The sequence below is a fragment of the Plecotus auritus genome (genome assembly GCF_963455305.1).
Source record: "Plecotus auritus genome assembly, chromosome: 1".
Lineage (NCBI taxonomy): Eukaryota > Metazoa > Chordata > Mammalia > Chiroptera > Vespertilionidae > Plecotus > Plecotus auritus.
Genome location: NC_137770.1, coordinates 44,169,670 through 44,192,769, shown reverse-complemented (window position 1 = coordinate 44,192,769; position 23,100 = coordinate 44,169,670). Strand labels below are relative to the sequence as shown.

At 38.1% G+C, this 23,100-nt stretch overlaps 1 protein-coding gene across 1 annotated transcript in view; it reads right to left on the bottom strand.

The window, feature by feature from the left end:
- The window catches only part of TXNDC16 (thioredoxin domain containing 16), a 93,629-nt gene that overhangs the window by 25,170 nt on the left and 45,359 nt on the right, over positions 1 to 23,100 (bottom strand). The window contains exons 10-16 of the mRNA XM_080659095.1: positions 22,140 to 22,306; positions 21,696 to 21,753; positions 17,390 to 17,513; positions 12,879 to 13,022; positions 12,280 to 12,339; positions 5,034 to 5,202; positions 3,944 to 4,080 (exon numbers count right to left, since the gene is read on the bottom strand). Of these exons, the coding sequence (XP_080515221.1) occupies positions 3,944 to 4,080; positions 5,034 to 5,202; positions 12,280 to 12,339; positions 12,879 to 13,022; positions 17,390 to 17,513; positions 21,696 to 21,753; positions 22,140 to 22,306 (859 nt within the window). The remainder of the gene's footprint in view (positions 1 to 3,943; positions 4,081 to 5,033; positions 5,203 to 12,279; positions 12,340 to 12,878; positions 13,023 to 17,389; positions 17,514 to 21,695; positions 21,754 to 22,139; positions 22,307 to 23,100) is intronic.

Genomic DNA, 23,100 nt, shown 5'->3' with positions numbered 1-23,100 from the left:
TGCATAGCAAAATCACAATGATTCATCACCTCACACCCATCAGTATGGAGTTTCCTCAAAAAACTGAAAATGAAACTCCCATTTGACCCAGTAATCCCACTCCTAGGAATATATCCTAAGAAACTAGAAACACCAATCAGAAAGGATATAAGCACCCCAATTTACAATAGCTAAGATTTGGAAACAGCCTAGGTGCCTGTCAGCAGATGACTGGATCAGAAAACTATGGTACATCTACACAATGGAATACTATGCTGCTATAAAAAAGAAGGAATTCTTACCATTTGCAGCAGCCTGGATGGAACTGGAGAGCATTATGCTAAGTGAAATAAGCCAGTCAATGAAAGAAAAATACCACATGATCTCACTCATTTATGGATAATAAAGAACATTATAAACTGATGGAAAAAAAATACAGAGTCAGTAAAGCATCAAACAGACTGTCAAATTACAGCAAGAAGGTTGGGGAGGGGTGGGGGAGATAAGAGATCAACCGAAGGACTTATATGCATGCATGTAAGCATGACCAATGGACGCAAGACACTGGGGGGTGAGGGCATGTATGGGAGTGGTGGGGAGCAATGGGAAGATATGTACACATGTAATACCTTAATCAATAAAAAATTAAAAGAAATAACCACCCCCCAAAAAAGAAAAAAAGTGATATTAACAAAGAAAAAAAAAGAAAATTATCTTTAAAAAGTATTGTTCTTACATTTTTATATTTTCTTATTTTATAATAAACTTATTAAAAACATTAAAAAAAAACAACCACAGAAAATAACAAGTTTTGGTGAGCATGTGGAGAAATTAGAATCCTTTAATACTGTTGGTAGGAATGTAAAATAGTGCAGTCACTATGAAAAACAGTATGATAGTTCTTCAAAAAATTAAAAATCGGACTGAGAGAAACCAAGATGACGGCATAGGTAAACACCTAAACTGCTGCCTCGCACAACAATATCTAAACTACAACTAAAAGACAAAACGAACACCATCCAGAACCACAGGAAAGCTGGCTGAGTGGAAATTCTACAACTAGAAGAAAAGAGGAAAGCACATTGAGACTCAGAGAAGCTGCAAAAGGCTGAGGTACGGAGACTCACACGCAGAGAGGACGGGTGGCTGTGTGCACGGGCAGCTGAGTGCGTGGCTGGCTTTCTAAAGCGGGAGGGAGACGGAAGCTCCCGACTGCACTGAACTCCGGTCCCGGGCGAGATGCTGGTAAACCAGACTCATTCGGGGGGAATCTGGACTGTCAGGAAAAGAGAAAGCACAGTGAGACTCGGGAGCTGCGGAAGGCAGAGGTCCAGAGGTGCACGTGTGCAGAGAGGACTGACTACTAAATGCACGGGCACTGAGTGCGCGGCTGGCTTTCTAAAGTGGGAGGGAGACGGAAGCTCCTGAATGCACTGAACTCCAGTTCCAGGCGAGTTTCTGGGAACCCTGACTCATTCAGGGAGAAAATGGACTGTCTGGCAGCGGGCAAAACTCAAGGGCGGCTTTCTCTCAGAGGTGCTTGCAGCCATTACCGAGGGACACTGAGACCCAGGGGCCTTATAGGGCAGGGCGGACGGGAAACCAAGGCTGTCTGCTCTGTCCTGAAACTCCACCCCATCCAAGCTGAACACAGAGGCTTTTGCAATTTTGCAAGTCTTGTCTCATAAGAGTGTCTCCAGCACAGAAGTTCTCCCAGCCTAGACCCAGCTGATCCTCACAGAATTGGCCTGGAGGTCAATTCCTCCCAGTGATACCAACAACAATCAAGGCTTAACTACAACAAGGCTGAGCACACAGTCCACAAAGGGGTGCACCAAGAGTGTCCACCTCAGGTAACTGGGGAGGCTGAGCCACTATGCCCTATAGGACATCTAGCACACAAAGCTACCCTACCAACTCAGGGAAGCAGCAAAAATGCGGAGACAAAGAAACAGATCACAAACAAAAGAAATGGAGGAAAGCAAACGACTGGATATAGAGTTCAAAACCACGGTTATAAGGTTTTTCAAGAATTTCCTAGAAAAGGCCGATAAATTCAGCAAGACCCACGAGGATGTGAAAAAGGACCAACTAGAAATTAAGCATACACTGACTGAAATAAAAAATATTATACAGAGACCTAACAGCAGACTAGAGTACCGCAAAAATCAAGTGAAAGATTTGAAATACAAAGAAGCAAAAAACACTCAGCCAGAAAAGCAAAAAGCAAAAAGAATCCAAAAATTTGAAGATAGTGTAAGGAGCTTCTGGGACAACCTCAAGTGTACCAACATCCGAATTATGGGGGTACCAGAAGAAGAGAGAGAGCAAGATATTGAAAAGCTATTTGAAGAAATAATGACAGAAAACTTCCCCACCTGGTGAAAGAAATAGACTTACAAGTCCGGGAAGTGCAGAGAACCCCAAACAAGATGCCCTTAGGGGATCAGGCCTAAGTTGGCAGTCAGGCATCCCTCTGATAGCCCGGGAGCCCTTGGGGGATGTCTGACTAATGGCTTAGGCCTGCTCGTGGTAGTTGGACATCCTTAGCACTGTCAAGGAGGCAGGAGAGGCTCCCGCCACTGCCGCTGCACTTGCAGCTGTCAGCTGGGCTTGTGGCTGAGTGGAGCTCCCCTGTGGGAGTGCACTGACCACCAGGGGGCAGCTCCTATGTTGAGCGTCTGCCCCCTGGTGGTCAGTGCGCATCATAGCAACTGGTTATTCCAGGTCGTTCTGCTGTTAGGGTCAATATGCCTATTACCCTTTTATTATATAGGATAGTCTTTAAAAGAAAGGAAAGGCTGATACATGTTACAACAGATAAACTTTGAGGACATCATTCTAAGTGAATTAAGCCAGTCAGAAAAAAAAATAGTGTATGATTCCATGTATATGAGGTACCTAGAACAGTCAAATTCATAGAGACAGAAAGTAGAATGGTAGTTAGTTGCCAGGGGCTAGGGAAAATGCAGAGTTGTTTAGCAGGTATAGTTTCAGTTTTGCAAGATGAAGAAGTTCTGGAGATTAGTTGCAAAACAATGTAAATATAATTAACACTAGCTATCTACACACTTAAAAATGGTTAAGATGTGTATTTCATCACAATTTTTAATAAGAAAAATATTCAAAACATAAAGATAAAATAAATCAAAGTAAGAAAATATAAATAAAGCCAGAAGAAAATACAGGTGAATATTAACTGATAATGATAATAGGGGATTTAAATAGCTAAAAGAAATGGAAGAAATCTCAAAATCAATAAACCTAAAAACAATTTTATATTGCTACATATAAAATTATTATTAAGCAAAGCCAAAAAGCAAACAATAAACTGGGGAAAAATAACTGGAACAAAATGACAAAAGATTAATATCCTTACTATATAAAAATCTCACAGTAATTCATTACAGAAGCAATAAAACCCCATTTTTAAAAATAAGTAGCATATACATTTTACAGAAGACAAAGTTATTCCCATACTGGGGATCTATACCCACTAAACAGTCTAAAATCCACACAAAAACTCATAAGGAAAATATCCTTTATATACAGCAAAAATAAAAAAGGAAACAACAAATATTATTGCTAGACAGTTCAAATATTATACAGCCATGATGTTTCTGAAGAATATTACTCACCTGGAAAAATTCACCCAAGTAATATTAAACAAAAACAGTAAGAATCAATTGGATACACAATATTAGCTCAATTACATTAAGACATATAGAAATATGCAATAAAGAGGTACACAGAAAAAGAGGGGGAAGAAATTACATTAAAATTTAGCAACTTCAAGTAATTAGATTATAGATTTTAATTTTTCTTCAAATTTCTCTGTATTTCAAAATCCTCTATAATTTGAGTTCTCTGTAATTTAAAAAGATAGTAATTCTTTTTTTAAAGAAAAACTAGTAAATGAGTACTTAACTAAGTATTGTATAACTTAAAATTCAATTCTATTTACCTGTTGTCATGGTTGGACTAAATAGTCCCAGTACTGACACACCAGAAAAGGAGATTAGATCTTTATATAATTCCCCACTTAAATATTCTTCTGCTTCTTGGATAGATGTTATGTTCACTGGACATGAAATCCTGTTGCTATATGAATATGGATATATATACAAAATTAATTTTTAAAAACACTTTTCACCAGCTATGGAAAGCAGTCGGGCGATTCCTCAAAAAATTAAGCATAGAGCTACCATATAACCCAGCAATCCCTCTCCTGGGTATGTACCTGAAAAACGTGAATTCATGTATTTGCAAAGATATATGCACCCCTATGTTCATTGCAGCATTATTCACAGTGGCCAAGACATGAAAACAACCAAAGTGTCCCGTGATAGAGGACTGGATAAAGAAGTTGTGGTACATTGTACACAATGGAATACTACTCAGCCATAAGCAAGGATGAAATAGGGCCATTTGCAACAACATGGATGGACCTTGAGAACATTATGCTAAGTGAAATGTCAGAAAAAGCTAAGAACATATGATTTCACTCATATGTGAGGTATAAAACTGAAACTCACGAACACAAACAGCAGTGTGGTGGTTGCCAGAGGGAAGGGGGTGGGGAAGAAGGGGGTCCTAATATAAGGTGACAGGAGAAGATCTGACTTTGGGTGGTGGGCATACAGTGCAATATTCAGATCTTGTAACATAGAAACCCACCTATGAAACCTATATATTCATGTTGACCAATGTCACCCCAATCAATTTAATAAATGAAAATTTTTAAAAATACTTTTCAGCTTGTAAAAAAATAAAAATACTGAACTTAGAAAAGACTATATGCTGCAGGATAAACATCCGACTAAATAAAGACAAATACTATTCTAAACAAACAAACAAAAATCACTCTAATTAAACAAAATTTATATCTCCCCAAAAGTGATGGTATGTGCATGAGCTCTACTCATCAATGCTCAGCCTGTGATTTCCATTCTAGTATCCATCTGAATCCATTCAGAGTATGTCAACAACATGCGTAATTAGAAGTTTTATAGACCTGAACGTTTACAAATGTTAGGGTGAAGTTGCATACTTACAGCTGGATAAATTTTAGGAGATCTTCAGTTCCTAACATACCACTATAAGATACTGGGTTCTTGCCTTCCTTGTACATCTTTACAACAGGAAATTCAGTAACATTTTGCTTAGTACATACATCAGGCCAATCTGCACAGTTTATTCTAGTAAGCAGCATAGCGGGTGTGCCTAAGTAAAAGGAAAATGAATGTTTTATAAATATTAATGTAGAAAACTCAGTTGTTAAAAATTGTCAATATTTTCATATACCATTCTTATTTTAAGCTCTCAGCAGTATCAAACACTGCTGTGGAACATTCTCTCCCTTTGATTTTTTTGCTACACCTTCCCCTATTGGCTTTTTTGCCACCTCTCTTGCTGTTCTTTTTTGTTCTTTTGGCAGGTTCTCTGCCAGTAAGATGGGCGTTCCTCAAGGCTCAACTTATTCTGCCTTCTCTACTTGCTCTACACTCTCGTTCTCAAAAACTACTGCCAATCTAATGAATCTTAAATTTATATCTTTGGCCCAGGCTCCTTCTGAAAGTTTCAGACCCTTATATCCACACCAGAATAGAAGATTAGATCTTTATATAATTCTTACTGACTTACATATTTCTGTTTGAGTGAAAACATCCTCAAACTCAGTACCTATGACTAAAACCAAATACAGTTTCCTTACTGTTTATATTGGTGAATGCTGTCATTCTTGTACAACTCAAAAAACAAAGTAACGTTTTTCTCACCTGACCATTCCTAATTCCTCCATGGCTAATCAAATCAATCAGCATAGCCTTTCAATTTTACCACTTATATTTGAAATATCTCTTCTATACATTTCCTTTACTACCAGTACTCCAATCATCATTTTTCCTTGGATAGCTTCAGTACACTTCTAATTCATATCCCTGAATTCGGTATATCTTTACACTGAAACTAGAAGTGTCTTTCCAAAACTCAAATCTTTTTTGTTTACAGCCCACTCCCATCAACTTTTACGAGTTTGGTCTTTCTCATCCCTTCATTATTTCTGCATGTATGACTACTTCAAGAATGCCTGAACACCCTGATCTACATCAGGTTCCTATGCACTGATAGACCCATGCTCCTTTATCATATTACTAGAGGCACGGTGCACGAAATTCGTGCACTGGGGGGCAGGAGTCCCTTAGCCCGGCCTGCACCCTCTCGCAGTCCGGGACCCCTCACTCCTTACAGCTTGGCTTGCTGCTCCTTAGCCTGCCATGGAGGCGGGAGAGGCTCCTGCTACCACCGCTGCGCTCGCCAGCCATGAGCCCAGCTTCTGGCTGAGCTGCGCTCCCCCTGTGGGAATGCATTGACTACAAGGGGGTAGCTCCTGCACTGAGCGTCTGCCCCCTGGTGGTCAGTGTGCATCATAGTGACCGGTCATACCACTGTAACGGTCACCTATGCTTTTATTATATAGTAAGTACATACTCATTTGTGTGGTTACTTGATGAATGTCTGTTTCTACCAAGAGAGCTCCCTGAGAAAAGGGCTCATCATTGATTTTCCAGGATCTAGAACAGTCCCTGTGCATGAAACACCTTGAATAGGGGTATAAATGGCACACAGGAAACTCATCCAAGGCTTCAGGTATCCACCCTGTTTAAATGTTATAATTTCTTTTTACCCTAAGAAAACACCTAATGGAATCCCAAAGAGAAATTCCCACTTGTTCTATAATAATATATATAAATTTCTTCAAAATATGTAAATTGCTAGGTAGAAAGAGATCAAAAAACAAATAAAACAGGCACCACACAATTCAGCTGTGAAAGAAATGAGTAAATTCTAACAAAAGGAAACTTTAATATATTAGATCAAAGGACTCTTGGTATAACAATTGAAACTATGAATATAATACTTTAGTATTTTATCACCGAAAGTTTTTAATACTGAAAATTCACTCATATTTTAAATGATTCTAGGTTATACAACATAGATGTGATAATTTATCACTAGATTTAATGTTAGCAATTTGTTTGACAATACAGGCAGGATGTAATCTACCTTATTCAACACTATATTCATCTGCCTAGTACAATGTTGGTTATATAGTATGTACCTTATAAAAATTTATGGAATGTACCTTATATTTATTTATGAACAAATTTTAAATTTTACACTAAAATATATTAATACCTGAATACTATATGACCATATAAACAAAGATAAATCCTATTCCTTCTAAAATCAGATCTGCTAAGTGACTTCTCTACAAAGTTCTCTTATCCTTTATTATAATTAGTCAATAAATATCTAGTGATGCTTGCTAATATAGAGTATCATCTTAGATATAAAAGGCTAATATGCAAAGTGTCCCCCTGGGAGTTCGACTGGGAGTTCTATCGCTCGCTATGAAGTGTGCTGACCACCAGGGGGCAGCGTGGAACGAAGGCCCTGGCTGGCAGCTGGAAGGCCCCAATCAACCATGATAGCCAGCCAGGCCTAGGGACCCTACCCATGCATTAATTACATGCACTCGGCCTCTAGTATTACATATTGGCACCCAAGTATGGGATATAGTCAAATGCAGTTCTTTCCCTTCAATATACATCCTCAACAAATCTACCACCACTAAGAACGTTATTGTACCTCCAGTCCAAGTTGAAAATTTTGATGTTATCTTTGACACTGAAAAAAGGATATTGAGAGAGAAATCAAGATGGTGGCATAGGTAAACACCTGAACTTGCTGCCTCGCACAACCACTTCAAAACTACAACTAAAAGACAAAACGGACATCATCCAGAACCACAGGAAGGCTGGCTGAGTGGAAATTCTACAACTAGAAGGAAAAAGAAAAGCACACTGAGACTCAGAGGAGCTGTGAAAGTGCAGAGGTAGAGGCGCGTGCACAGAGAGGGCTGCCAACTGAGTATGCGGCTGGCTTTCTCAAGCGGGAGGAAGACACAAGCTCCCGACTGCTCTGAAATCCAGTTCTGGGCAAGACTCTGGGGACCCAGACTCATATGGGGAGAAACTGGACTGTCTGGAAGCGGGCGGAACTCGAGGGCTTTCTCTCAGAGGTGCTTGCAGCCATTACTAGGGGACACTGAGAGGCAGGGGCCTCTTAGGGCAGGGCTGAGGATCAGCCATAGCTGTTTGCTCCCCCCTGTTAATTCCCTGAGACCCCGTCCCACCCAAGCTGTGCGCAGAGGCTTTTGCATATGAATGGCCTGGTCCTTTGAAATCTAAAATTACCTAACAAACTGCAGCTGAGTCAGAGAGACCCAGAACATCCAAAAGAAGGCCCAAGGTCCCAGAGTAGCTTGCATTGCTTCACAGCTGGGCCTCATCTGGGCACCTCCAAACCCCAAACAAAGAAGAGAAATCTGCAGATCTCTCTGTAGCTCCTGCTGAGTGGCCTCAGGCAGAGGCTAAATTAGCACCTCCTTGGAGATCCAAGAGCCAGTGTACCCAGTGGTCAGAGTGGGACCATCCAGATTACAACTCCTCAGATCCATAAGAGACACACTCAAGGGGCAGACTCAGTGAGCACCAAAGTCCTACTGAAGCAAGTCTTGCCTGATAAGGGTGTCTCCAGCACAGAAGTTCTCCCAGCGTAGACACAGCTGATCCTCATAGCCAATTGGCCTGGAGGTCAATTCCTCCCAGTGATACCAACAACAATCAAGGCTTAACTACAACAAGACTGTGCACACAGCCCACAAAGGGGTGCACCAAGAGTGTCCACCTCAGGTAACTGGGGAGGCTGAGTCACTGGGCCCTATAGGACACCTAGCACACAAAGCCACTCTATCAACTCAGGGAAGCAGCCAAAATGCGCAGACAAAGAAACAGGTCACAAATGAAAGAAATGGAGGAAAGCAAACGACTGGATATAGAGTTCAAAACCACAGGTATAAGGTTTTTCAAGAATTTTCTAGAAACCGCCGATAAATTTAGTGAGACCCTTGAGGATATGAAAAAGGACCAACTAGAAGTTAAGCATACACTGATTGAAATAAAAAATAATATACAGAGATCCAACAGCAGACTAGAGGATCGCAAGAATCAAGTCAAAGATTTGAAATACAAAGAAGCAAAAAACACACAACCGGAAAAGCAAAAAGAAAAAAGAATCCAAAAATATGAAGATAGGGTAAGGAGCCTCTGGGACAACTTCAAGCGTACCAACATCAGAATTATGGGGGTGCCAGAAGAAGAGAGCAAGATATTGAAAATCTATTTGAAGAAATAATGACAGAAAACTTCCCCTACCTAGTGAAAGAAAGAGACTTACAAATCCAGGAAGCGCAGAGAACCCCAAACAAAAGGAATCCAAAGACCACACCAAGACACATCATAATTAAAATGCCAAGAGCAACAGACAAAGAAAGAATATTAAAAGCAGCAAAAGAAAAACAGTTAGTTACCTACAAGGGAGCACCCATACAACTGTCAGCTGATTTCTCAACAGAAACTACCGTATGCAGGCCAGACGGAAGTGGCAAGAAATATTCAAAGTGATGAATAGCAAGAGCCTACAACCAAGATTACTCTACCCAGCAAAGCTATCATTCAGAATTGAAGGTCAAATAAAGAGCTTCACAGATAAGAAAAAGCTAAAGGAGTTCATCACCATCAAACCAGTATTATATGAAATGCTGAAAGGTATTCTTTAGAAGAGGAAGAAGAAGAAAAAGGTAAAGATAAAAATCATGAACAACAAATACATGTCTGTCAACAAGTGAATCTAAAAATCAAGTGAATAAAAAATCTGATGAACAGAATAAACTGGTGAATATAATAGAATCAGGGACATAGAAAGGGAGTGGACTGATAATCCTCGGGGGGAAAGGGGTGTGGGGGATGTGGGGAAGAGACTGGACAAAAATCGTACACATATGGATGAGGACAGTGTGGGGGGTTGGTAAGGGCAGAGGGTGGGGTGGGAACCGGGTGGAGGGGAGCTATGGGGGGAAAAAAGAGGTACTGTAATAATATGAACAATAAAGATTTATTTTAAGAAAAGGATATTGATACATATCATTAAACATGGTAAGGCTACCTATGTTAAAGTTGCCAATTAAAAATTTTCCTTCTTATAAAATGATTTCAATATTTAATCATGTTTCAACTGGAATAATCTAATATTCTAAGATGCCTGCAGTATTATATCCCATATACTTTATCAATGCAATAATTTCAAATAGAGTTCTTAATTTAAAGGAAGGGAAAAAACAGATTCTCTTAGCTACAGATGCTATGTAAGTATAAACACCTGACACTTGCTGCCACCTTGTGACTGAGTATAAAATAATCTTCATTGTCTTGGATTAAGAGATGAAAAGTGACTTTTACCCAAGTAGTTAATGTGAAAGTTTGCAGAACTAAATGCCCAAAGTATTATAATATTTTCCTAGTTTAAAAAGTTATACTTGAGGCTTCAACATAGATGCAAAACACTATAGTTACCTATATTAAGGCATTTCTACATTAAGCTCCCAAAAGTCCATTTATTTGATATCTAATTACTAAAAGAATTGTTAAGAACGAACTAAATATAAAAGGTAATCAAGTCCTGGGCTGGTAATCTGCTTTTTTATTCTACAATCACATACAACTCAGAGTCCTTGCATTGAGGGATCAGGTAGTCTCTTTATTTAGTCATGAACAGAGAAGAAAGTAAGGGAATCTTTCCATGTTCATTTGTTCACTAGTCAAATGGGCTGGGAAGATAATTCTATTATTCAGGAACATTACCCAATTGCTACTTTATTATGGTTTATATTTCACTACCCTCCTTTTCCTTTCTTCTAATAAATTCCCAATAAGGTTGAAGTACCTAAAAAAAGGAAACTTAAAATCTGCCCACAGTATGAAACTACAAAGGATAACTAAAAGAGAATAAGAGGAATTTCTTTATTTAAAAGATCAGTAATCAAAGTAACTAAAGACTTAATCACCTCTTCACTTAGGTAATGAAATAATCAAAAGCAGAATCAACTGTGGTTGGGAAATGAATGATAAAGAAATGGTTCAGAAATGTTTTTGAAAAATCTCTGATGTTTTTATTACTACCGAACATGCTCTATTTAGGGCTGACTTTCTGGAGTCAATTTTTTGAGTTCACAAAGTCCCCAATATATAAATAAGTTGTACACACTTTTCACTAAATAAAACAAAATTCATGAAACTCTACTATCTTAGGTTAATCATTTATTCAACAATTACTAAAACCAGATACTCTGGCCCCAGGTGGCTCAATTGGTTGGAGCATCATTCTGTACACCATAAGGCTGCGGGTTTGATTCCCAGTCAGGGCACATATCTAGGTTGCAGGTTTGATCCTGGTCAGGGCACATATAGGAGGCAAGCAATCAATGTTTCTCTCACATTGATGTCTCTCTCTCTCTCTCAATTCACCACCACCACCACCCCGCCCCTGGCTCCCTCTCTCTCTAAAACCAATAAAAAGATGTCTTCAGGTGAGGATTTAAAAAAAAAACACACCCAGATATTCTGCAATGTAAGGTAATATGCTAAGTACAGTGAGCTCAGTAAAAGGCTCACTACTTGCCCATAGGAACTTACTAAATAATGAAATAGCATGTAAACTAGTTTCCCCCAAAACTAAATGGTGGGTACATTCCTATAGTAGTCAAGAATAAACTTATTCAACTGAAATAGCTTCTATTTACAAGAAAAACAGTAAGAGAAAGTCATATTATAGATAGGAAGCATGATACTAACTTACTCAAATGATAACAAAACATTATCCTAACCCCCTCCCTCCCTCCCTCTCTTTCTCTCTAACAGGATCATGGCATAGGCATTTTGAGTTAAAGTCCACTCCTTGGATTCTTATTTTCCTGCCACTGGATCAAGTTTCATAGGATACTTAAAAAGAGCCTGGCTCTTTGATTAGACTATAAGACTGGGTCTTACCTGTGAAATGTTTATTTAATAGTATTTAGTATTTATTTAATAATATTTAATAGTAACTGGCACAGAGTAGGCACTCAATAAATGCCTGCTGAATGACTGAATTCAGCCAAAAAGGTTATAGATTAACTATGTGGCCACAAGTAATCAATTAAGGACAGTTCCATGAAGACAATCAAAATGAATGCTTTTAGAAGCATTTCTGAAGCTCATGATTAATTAACTTAATCTTGGAAACAAAAACATTAATAACCTGAAATTTTATGAAGTTTTCTTCATCTTTAGCATAACACAGTTTTACAAATATCAACAGCTCAGAATCAGGAAAATAAGCATGCATGCCACAGCACAATACCTTTCAATTTAACTGCCAAACTGACATAGGAGTGCAAAAATGCCATGGATACTGCTTGCCCTACATAAAAATAAAAAATTCAACAGATATTACAACATGCATATCTCCAGAGCATTCATACTTATACGTAATAAACAGAGATTTATGGAGTTTCCCAAAATTGTTATTTCTTAATAAGTATACAAACTCAACATTGTTCCAAACATTTAAGAATATTCCAAATACAACTAATTTTCTGCATTCATACTGGAGTGAATATAGTTGAATGGCTATTATTTAAAGATAAAAGCAATATATTTCCTAAAAATCTATAAGAACTGTTAACATATCAAAAGCATTAGCTTGAATCACAATATTTCTAAATTAACAAGCTGAACATCTAGTTTAATCATTAACCTTCAATTTGTAAGTCAGATATATATAATCAGTTTTACAATCCCAGAATCAGCTAAAAGTAAATGTTTCATTATGTGCAGCTTATTGGGACATAAGAAAGCTATGTCATCTTACACTGTGCAATATGCAGAATGCAAAAATAAAACTTGCTTATTTTAATGTCCTAATATATAATATAGTCTCCTCTAAAGATTCATACTCACAACCAGCATAGAAAAGCACTATGCTGTCCGAAGCCATTACTGTCGCATTAAATGTCTCTCCTGTTAGTTCCACTGTGAGTTCCAAAGGCAGCTGTCTCTTCCTGTCTCTGTAAATACTTTCTGCCACTTCATCGTCTTGCATTCCTAAAACATTTGAGAAGAATGTAATGTGTATATAAAAGTGTAATTAAAAATAGTTAAACTCTTTTCCCAGGTAAGCATATGAAAATTTGGCAATCTATAAAACTTTTGAATTTGCACTATTTTATTAGTTAAAAATGCATGTTGTTTAGAAAACTTTCTAGTTGTCTGGCTTCCTACCCTAAATAACTCTGAGGTGCTTCTTGACTTAGAAACTGTGATGTTTTAGTCAACTCCAGAAGCACTTATTTAAACTTCTCTGGAAATAATATGAATATTATATTTTGTTTGTAATAAAATATTAATTTAAAATAAAAAAAGTTCAGTGTTTATTTCGCTTTCACTGTATGACAAGCACTGTGATAGACACCAGGGAAAGTAGTAGACAAAAACAGATATTTTCCCTGACCACATGGAGAACCTTTCTACAAAAAGGTCAGACGATAACCTGATCACTGAATAAATACATCATTATAAATTGTGATCAGATTAAAAAAGGAAAAGGATACAGTGAGAGATTATAGCAGGGAGAGTTAGATTGGGAGATCCAAAGTCTTCCAGGTAGAGAATCAAGAAAAGAATGTCTGAAGCAAAAAGAATAATATAAGCATATGCAAAGGTTCGGAGACATAAAAGAGCTTAGTATATACTAGATACATAAGAAAGGCAAAACTGACTAAAACAAGATGAGTTGGAGGAAGAAATGGTATGAGAAAACTCTAGGCTGGCAGTGGCTGGATCATAAGAGATCATATGAGCCAAAAATTTTGGCTTTTATTCTAAATGCATCAAGTTATGGTGGATTCTGAATATGTAAAAACCTATCATTAATTTAGATAGACTGGCTGACCAACCAACTGCCCATCCATTCATCCATGTAAGTGGTAAAAAACACATTTTAAATCCATAAATATTCTGTTGGAGTTAGTATAAATTGTATGGTAACACTGAAGAGGCATCTAACTTGATTAGAGAGACATTAAAGCTTCCTAGAAGAGTTGACACTAGCTGAATAGAGCATGACAATTGCAAGTGCAAACACTGACTATATATTTGATGGTACTAAGTTTACTGGGTTTTAGATGTAGTAATAGCAACAATTATGTTAATTTTAAAAGAGAAATCCTTATATCTCTGAAATACACAGGGAAATATTAATGAATGAAATTATATATTTGGTGTTTGCTACAAAATAAGGGGTGGTAGTGGTTAGAACAGGATAGCCATAGGTTGATGGTAGTTGGATGAGGCCAGATAATGGATACCAGGAGATTTGTTTTATTATCCTGTCTACTTTGTAAGTTCATAATTCTCTGTAATAACACAGTAAAAGAAAGGGAGAAAGTGAGGAAGACAATATATGCCGGGGTTCTTGTTCCAGCATTACAAAGGCTTTAGCAATCTGGAGAAAGGCTGTGCGTAGATTAAATAAGAGTCCAGAGATGAAAGATAATTTTGAAAGGCATTGGGGGTCAGAGAAGCTTCAGCTAAAGGAGCTGAAGTTTCTCCTTGTCTCAGGACCCTTGCTTTTTATTAACACAATTTGTCCTAAGGCAAGGTGGAGATAATATACTTCAAAGGGTAGGGTACAGAAGTATTGTCAGATTGGGGAATAGCCTACAGCTGTTCAGGTGTTGGCCAACAGGAGGCAATAACATGTAGATTGAAATGCCCTGAGCTGTCTGGCAGCAAACAATCATCTTATTCAACTTTGGGGGAAGTGCCTTCCAGCCATTCCAACAGGTGATTACATATGTGACTCAGCCCTTGTTGAGCCCCCAAGTTTCATCAACCTTTTGATGAAACTCTTGTAATTATGACATGCTGAAATTGGCTTCCGGCAAATATAGTTGTAGAACTAAAGTATTATTTGCCATATAACTTCTAATACTATACAATAAAATACTAGATCTAAATTTCAGTACATCTCAGCAATTTTCAATTGCATCATGCTAGCCAATTCATAACTCTCTGGGCCTCAGTGTTCAAATCGTGAAACATAAGCATTGCACTACGTTAACTTTAAGGTACTTTTTAAAAATCTTTAGTGTTGAAATTATTACAGATGTCCCCATTTTGTTCCCCATTGACCACCTCCATCCCATACCCACACCTGCCCTTGGGCCTTCACTATACTATTGTCTGTGTCCATGGGTTAAGGTACTTTTAGATACCACATTCTATGACATTAAAAAGTTATTCCCTTGCCGAAACCGGTTTGGCTCAGTGGATAGAGCATCGGCCTCCGGACTGAAGGGTCCCGGGTTCGATTCCGGTCAAGGGCATGTACCTTGGTTGCGGGCACATCCCCAGTGGGAGGTGTGCAGGAGGCAGCTGGTCGATGTTTCTCTCCCATCGATGTTTCTAGCTCTCTATCCCTCTCCCTTCCTCTCTGTAAAATATCAATAAAATATATTTTTTAAAAAAAAAAAGTTATTCCCTCAATACTCAAGTTGATAAAAAGCTATTCTTTTATTTCTTACAGGGTGGAACAAAAGTAGGCTTATAGTTGTATGGAAAATAATATAATAGTTAAATAATACAAGAACAAACTGTTTCATGTACTCACAACTGTAAACCTACTTTTGTCCCACCCTGTATATAATGTTTTTCATTTTCCTGCCATTCCTTTCTTATTTCCTAATCCATCCTTTCTTCTCTATCTTGTTCCAAGACCTCCTTTCCCTCTTTTCTGGTCTCTCTCTCTTAATAAGCTACCCTCACTTGTAAATTTCCTCACTCCTCAGTTATACCTTTCACCTATCCATAATACATATACTCTTTTAAGTCATACATGTTTAATTATTTTTTTCCATATTGTCTTTTGTAGAACTCAATTCATTTTATTATGATTCATCCTGTGCCCATTTCCTCTGAAGGGAATTTTTCTACATGGTAACAAACTCTTTCCTAACCCTCATCTATCATTCCTATATAAATGGGAATGAAACAAGATGGGGAAATTATTTATATGGGCGTGATATCACACAATATTATGAGCCAGTATGTATTACAAACATAGGGAGTTAAAACAAAACAAAACAAAAAATCACAACAAAACAAAAAACAAAAGGCAGAGCTATAAAAGAAAGAGAGAACTAGGCCAGGGAAAGAAGGAAGGTAGAGTTGGAGAAAGAGAAAGCAACACAGAGGGCAATAAAGGCCAGAGAGTCAGGAAGCAATAGGGGATGTGAAAACATGGAAATCTTAAAACAGCGACTCCTACAGAGGAAAGAAATCTTATTAAACTGACATTGTGCAATTTTCCTGACTCTGAAGACTAGAATATATGAATCATGATAGGAAAACAGCAGGGAGCAAGAGACCAGAACACAGGTCTATCTATGGAATGATGATGCTATGGAGGAGAACTCTGGCTTCAACCACAAGCAATTCTAACTTCTATGTTCTAGAAAAGAACTAGAACATAGCTCAAACTAAGAAACTGGTTACTGGTAACAGTTAAAGCTCAGAGCCCTTATTAAATTTATAATATAAACTTTGATCATAATAATGATGGATCTCATGAAAAAATATACAAATTATTTCCTTCCTGGGGTTCATAATAATAGTATTATATAAAACATTCAAGAATTTACTAAATGGGATACAAGAATAAACAAGACATAACCCCTGCCTTATAGATAGTATAGACTTGTGGAGAAGAGAGAAATTAAATGAGCAATTACAGAACAGGATTGATGCCATGAAGAAAGGAATGATAATGCTCATAAATAAGATTTCAAGTCAGAATGATTATTCTAATCCAGGTTCCACCACATGCCATTTATGTGACTTTGGACAGATCATTTAACTCTGCTAAAACAAACATTCTTCACCCACAAAATTAAGGTGACATTGGCTAACTCAGAGAATAACAATCAAAGTAAAGAATATGAAAGGGGGTAGCCTTAAAAACTATAGAATACTTCAAAAATGTAAGCAATAAGAGCAATAAAAAAACAAATAACATGTTAAATAGAAGTATTAAAATGCTATTGAAATTTACTCCCTACATTGTTAACAATCAGATTTATTTACAACTATAAATGTAATGTTTGTTAGAATTTCACTCCCTAATTGGAATAATAAAAATAAAATGCCATGTGTGGCTCCTGGGTCGTTTTTAAACATGGAGTCGGCTAGAAGGTTGAAAGAACTGATGTGGAAGATAAAGATACAGATGTGGGAAGCAAGAAGCCTAACAATGAAAGTTATCACAGTAAACAGAATACGGTATCCTTACGTCTTTTCACCTAGCAATTTGATAAAATGACTCAAAATAAATTGCTTCAGGTTTCTTCCTAGTCTTGAATGTGAATACATTCTATGAGAGGAATGGGTGAGGTGAGCATCACAAAACATATTACCCATATCTGGACCTTCCATGTCATCGGCTTCATCTTCTCGTGTTTCCTCAATGTATGTGTTATTTTCTACATAGGATATTACTAAATCAACATCATGTAACACCAAAAATTCCACTGGAATTCCCTACAAATAATTTTAAGAAACAAAAACAAACAAACAAAAATTTTAAGAAACATAACTAAAATATAATAAAGCATTTTAATATAAAAATATTTTACTTGTTGACACTACAATGAAGTTAAACCTTTGAACTTCAATTTTAAATTAAATAAAACCAAAAGAGGAAATTACCTCCATAGTCATTCTGAAAAGTATCCAAGCACACTTTATATAAAAAGACAGTGTGCAATACGGAAACAGATGGCAAAAAAAGAAATGGAAGTCTCGCTTGTGGGGGAGGGGTGGGAAGGGGGGGGATGCGGGGGGGGGGGGAGGGGGACTAAGTGAAAAAGGTGAAGGGATTAAGAACTACAAACTGGAAGTTACAAAATAGTCATGGGGATGTAAAGTATAGCATAGGCAATATAGTCAATAATATTGTAATAACTATGTACGGTGCCAGGTTGGTACTTGAAATATGGGGAGGAATACTTTGTAAAGTATATGACTGTCTAACCCAGCCGTGGGCAAACTACAGCCCGTGGGCCGGATCCAGCCCGTTCGGCTGTTCTATCTGGCCCGCGGAGCCGAAAGAGCGGAGGGTTCTCTTGCTCTCCCCTCCGCTCCTTTACTTTGAATTTATATTAGTTCACACAAACACTCCATCCATGCTTTTGTTCCGGCCCTCCGGTCCAGTTTAAGAACCCATTGTGGCCCAAACCGGTTTGGCTCAGTGGATAGAGCGTCAGCCTGTGGACTGAAAGGTCCCAGGTTCGATTCCGGTCAAGGGCATGTACTTTGGTTGCAGGCACATCCCCAGTAGGAGGTGTGCCGGAGGCAGCTGATCGATATTTCTCTCTCATCGATGTTTCTAACTCTCTATCCCTCTCCCTTCCTCTCTGTAAAATATCAATAAAATATATTTAAAAAATAAATAAATAAATAAAATGAGCACATTTCATGAACTTTAAAAAAAAAAAGAACCCATTGTGGCCCACAAGTCAAAAAGTTTGCCCACCCCTGGTCTAACCACTATGCTAAACACCTGAAACTAATCCTATCTAATAAAAGAGTAACATGCAAATTGACTGTACCTCTGCTACACCCACCAGCCACACCCACCCACCAATCAGGAACAAATATGCAAATTAACCCAACCAAGATGGCTGCGGCCACAGAGCAAGCAGGAGGCTTGGGTTTCCCCAGTAATGGAGGAAGCCAAGCTTTCTGCACACCCTGGCTGGCCTAGGCCTCCACTCAAGGCTACAAAGTTTCAATTATAGAAGATAAATAAATCCCAACAAAAATGGCTGTGGCCACGGAGCAAGCAGGAGGCTTGGCTCCGCTTAAGGCTAAAAAGTTTCAATTATAGAAGATAAATAAATCCCAGATCCCAGGGCCTCCACTTGGCTCACCGGGGGGCGTGGCCGGCCTGCAAACCACCACAGGCCCCTCACCCAGGCCGTCCCACACCCCAAGGGAAACCCCACCCTGATCTGGGACACCCTACAGGGCAAACCAGCTGGCCCCCACCCATGCACCAGGCCTCTATCCTATCTAATAAAAGAGTAATATACAAGTTGACCATCACTCCAACACACAAGATTGCTGCCCGATGTGGTCAAAGATGGCCACCACAAGATGGCCAGCAGGGGAGGGCAGTTGGGAGGGACCAGGCCTGCAAGGGACGGCAGTTGGGGGCGATCAAGCCTGCAGGGGAGGGCAGTTAGGGGTGACCAGGCCGGCAGAGGAGGGACGTTGGGGGCGACCGGGCCTGCAGGGAAGGGCAGTTGGGAGTGACCAGGCCTGCAGGGGAGGGCAGTTAGGGGAAAACAGGCTGGCAGGGGAGCAGTTAGGCATCAATCAGGCTGTCAGGGGAGTGGTTATGGGGTCGTCAGGCTGGCAGGCAGAAGTGGTTAGGGGCAATCGGAAAGGCAGGCAGGTGAGCAGTTGGGAGCCAGCAGTCCTGGATTGTGAGAGGGATGTCCGACTGCAGTTGGACATCCCTCGAGGGGTCCCAGATTGGAGAGGGTATAGGCTGGGCTGAGGGACACACACCCCTGTGCATGAAATTCGTATAAAATAATATTGAATGTAACTGTAAGTGTTAAATAAAATTTAAAAAGGAAGTCTGACTTGCTTTTTTTCACAATTACATTATACTGAAATCTGAAACATTTCACATGTAACAGTAAATCCTACCTAAATATAAAATGGAAATAAATATATACAATTTTATTGCAAAAGGAGCCAATCAACATAATCCCACTAAAAAGTTTTAATTGCCTATTTAGCTATAAACATAAAAAAATGCTCTCCACTCCCAGGTACTTTAAGAATGCCAAATTCTATTCCAGTTGACATTATGCCATTAAAATTTCTTTGCTAATGCCCAACGGCAATAGATTACTTTAGTAAACTATCCCTGACTGTAACTATACAGTAGAATAAAGCTAAAGAAAAAGCTTTCGGTGTGTCTGTTCGTTGATATCACATTATCTTCATCTTTTCAATACTATATTCAAAGCAAGAAATTTTTTACTTCTGCAGAAACATAATGGAGCTAAAAGGAATAGGAATCAAACATCAATAAAATCAAACTAAATTTATTCCAAATATACATAGAAATTGTTGTGGAAAACTTTTTTTAAATGTATTTTTTATTTATTTCAGATAGAAAGGGAGAGGGAGAGAGGGAACATCAATGATGAAAGAGAATCATTGATGGGCTGCCTCCTGCACGCCCCACACTGGGGATCTAGCCCACAACCCAGGCATGTGCCCTGACAGGGAATCAAACTGTGACCTCCTGGTTCATAGGTCGACACTTAACCACTGGGCCATGCCAGCCAGACGTGGTAAACTTTTTTATTGAGGTATAACATTCACAGAGAAAAGAACACAATTTATAAGTGTATAGTTTGAGGATTATTTTGTTGTTGTTAAAAAATCCTCCCCCAAGGATATTTTTTCCATTGATTTTTAGAGATGGGCTAAAGCAGGGGAAAAAAAGGAGAGGGAGGGAAGGAGAAAAGGAGGAAGGGAGGGAGAGAGGGGAGAAGAGAGGGAGGGAGGGAGGGAGGGAGGAAGGGAATGAGAGAGGAACATAAATGTGAGAGAGACATATGGATTGGTTGTCTCCCGCACTTGACCCAACCAGGGCTGGGGAGCAAACCTGCAACCCTTCTGGTGGGCGATTTGACAATGTATTTTAAAAGCCTTAAAAATTCCCATTTCCTTTGACACATTTTACTTCCAAAAATTTAGCCAAAAGAATCAGTGATATTCAAAACAGTATACAAAGGCAGGCATCACAGCACAATAATAAGTAATTAAATATCATTTTAAGTGAAAAGTAAGATATATAGCACGATCCTAATTTTCTTTTTAAAATATATAAATACATACAGTGGAACCTTGGTTCTCGAACTTAATTCATTCCAAAGGCTGTTCAAGAAGTGATTTGTTCCAAAACCAAATCATTTTTTCCCATTAGAAATAAAGTAAACTGAATTAATCCATTTTAGACCCCCAAATTATTCCGTTTTAACCTTTCTTATATACAGTACATGTCTAATGTACTGTTTACTCTATAAACAAACACTTCTTTTCTTAATTTATCGAACCACCCCCTACTAGCCTTAAACTAATCACTTTCAGCATTCCTTACAGGAGTGTCCTTCAGGGCCCCTGAAATGCCATCACTAGCTACCTGGTTTCATTTATCCTAATCAACAATAGTTTTCTACTTCATCAGTTGCCTGTGATCATTGTTTCTTTCACATCCTTAGCAACATTAGCACTCTTGATAGCCTCTTTATGTTTTAAAACTATGCTAAGGTGGATTTTACCAGCAACAAAAGCATTCACTCTTTCCTGTGTTGCCTGGGAGATGCTTTTTGTCATCCTAAGGTATCAGCTTGAAAGGGCTATCAATTCAAAAACCGAAAGTTTGGTTCCACAACTGAGACATTTTTTTCTGTGAACAACTTGGTAGAGAACCAAACTGTTTGAGATGTGAGATGTTCAAGAAATGAGGTTTGACTGTATATGAATATGGGGAAAAAAAGACTAACAAATGGAAAAACACACCAAAATATAATAGCAAGTATGTTTGAATAGTGGCAATTTACAGAATTTTTCTATAATAAGCATATATTACTTTAAACAAGCAGACATTGTAGACCAATCCACAAAATGACTAACCTCTTCTCTTTTGAAGACCACATTAGCTTGCTGAGGAATGTCCACTTCCAAAGAGTCCCTTTTTCAAAATGGAAATAAATGTTTTATGTTGCTAATCTGAAGGATAACAGTCATCCAGGATGTCAATCTAAAATAGAACTGTAAGTTCTCATACTAAAAAGAAATTTATGAAAAAAAATGACAATTTCGTGACTCAGAAATTTCATATATAAACACAAACCAAATTTTCTGATCTCTATCTTTATATCTTCATTTAGACAAATTTTAATGTCTAAATTTTAACCAGGCTAATAATTTTAGACTTCAGCTCAGCAACTTGTTCTAACAATATTAGAATCTATTATAGATTTGAGTTTATTTACAAGTGAACAGATTACCACATTTAAATATGATGAAAATGTTAGTGTTTTATTAAACACAGTGAATATGGCACATTTAAGATACCTTAACAAGAGCAGAACTCCTGCTTTTCCCAGAAGACGCCAAGCAATCCATTCTGCAGTTCTTCTATCAGCTTCATATGTAGCTTGTTGACTAACAATAAACACCAGAGGTAATCCTAGTTGGAGATGAACAGTTGAAACTTGCTGAGGATCTTCAGCAACTTCAGTCTTCATTTTAAAAAAAAAACCAAAATGTGATAATAATGTTCCAACATTTGGATTTAAACCCTGCTGATTCTTATTAATAAAGTCACAAATAAAAGAACAAGTCTGTGAAATAAATCGAATATTGCCAGAAATGGTCTCATAATTTCTAAGTTTAATGCTTCCAATGTACCTATTTGGTTTAAGCATTATATAACGAACAAAATTTTATAAGAGGTTAAACATAAAATTACAACCCATAAGGAATAAGCATAGTACAAAGAAAAAAAAACAGGGTGGTACTGATAAAGATAGATATTTCAAATAAAATAGAAGAGATAACTAAAGAATACACTCTTTCATATAAGAATTTCACATGTAATAACACATTATAAAACAATGAGGAACATCTGAGTTACCACAGCAGCTTGAATACACACAGCTAATTTCACTCCCTCCAGAAATCCCAGGAAAGTACAGCAGTAGGATTTTTTAGAAGAGAAAAACATACATACGTGAAGAAATGAAAAGAGAAAAGTTAGCAAAATTTTGGATGCTGGAGAACAGAATCACTGACTCTACAAAACAAAACTCTAAGCCGTGAAGGAAAGAAAGCTAAGAAACAATTCCATTTTAACTGCAGAATAAATCCTACAATGGTTCAGGAACTGTCAGTGCCTGGTGTCGCTGAAGCTGGGAAAGAAATAATGGAAGAGAGATGTCAGGGAGGATCTTTTAAAGGGAGGAATAGGTAAAAACTTTGGAGAAGCAGTTAGATCCCCAGATTCCCCTCCCCAACTCCATGAGCATAGGAAACT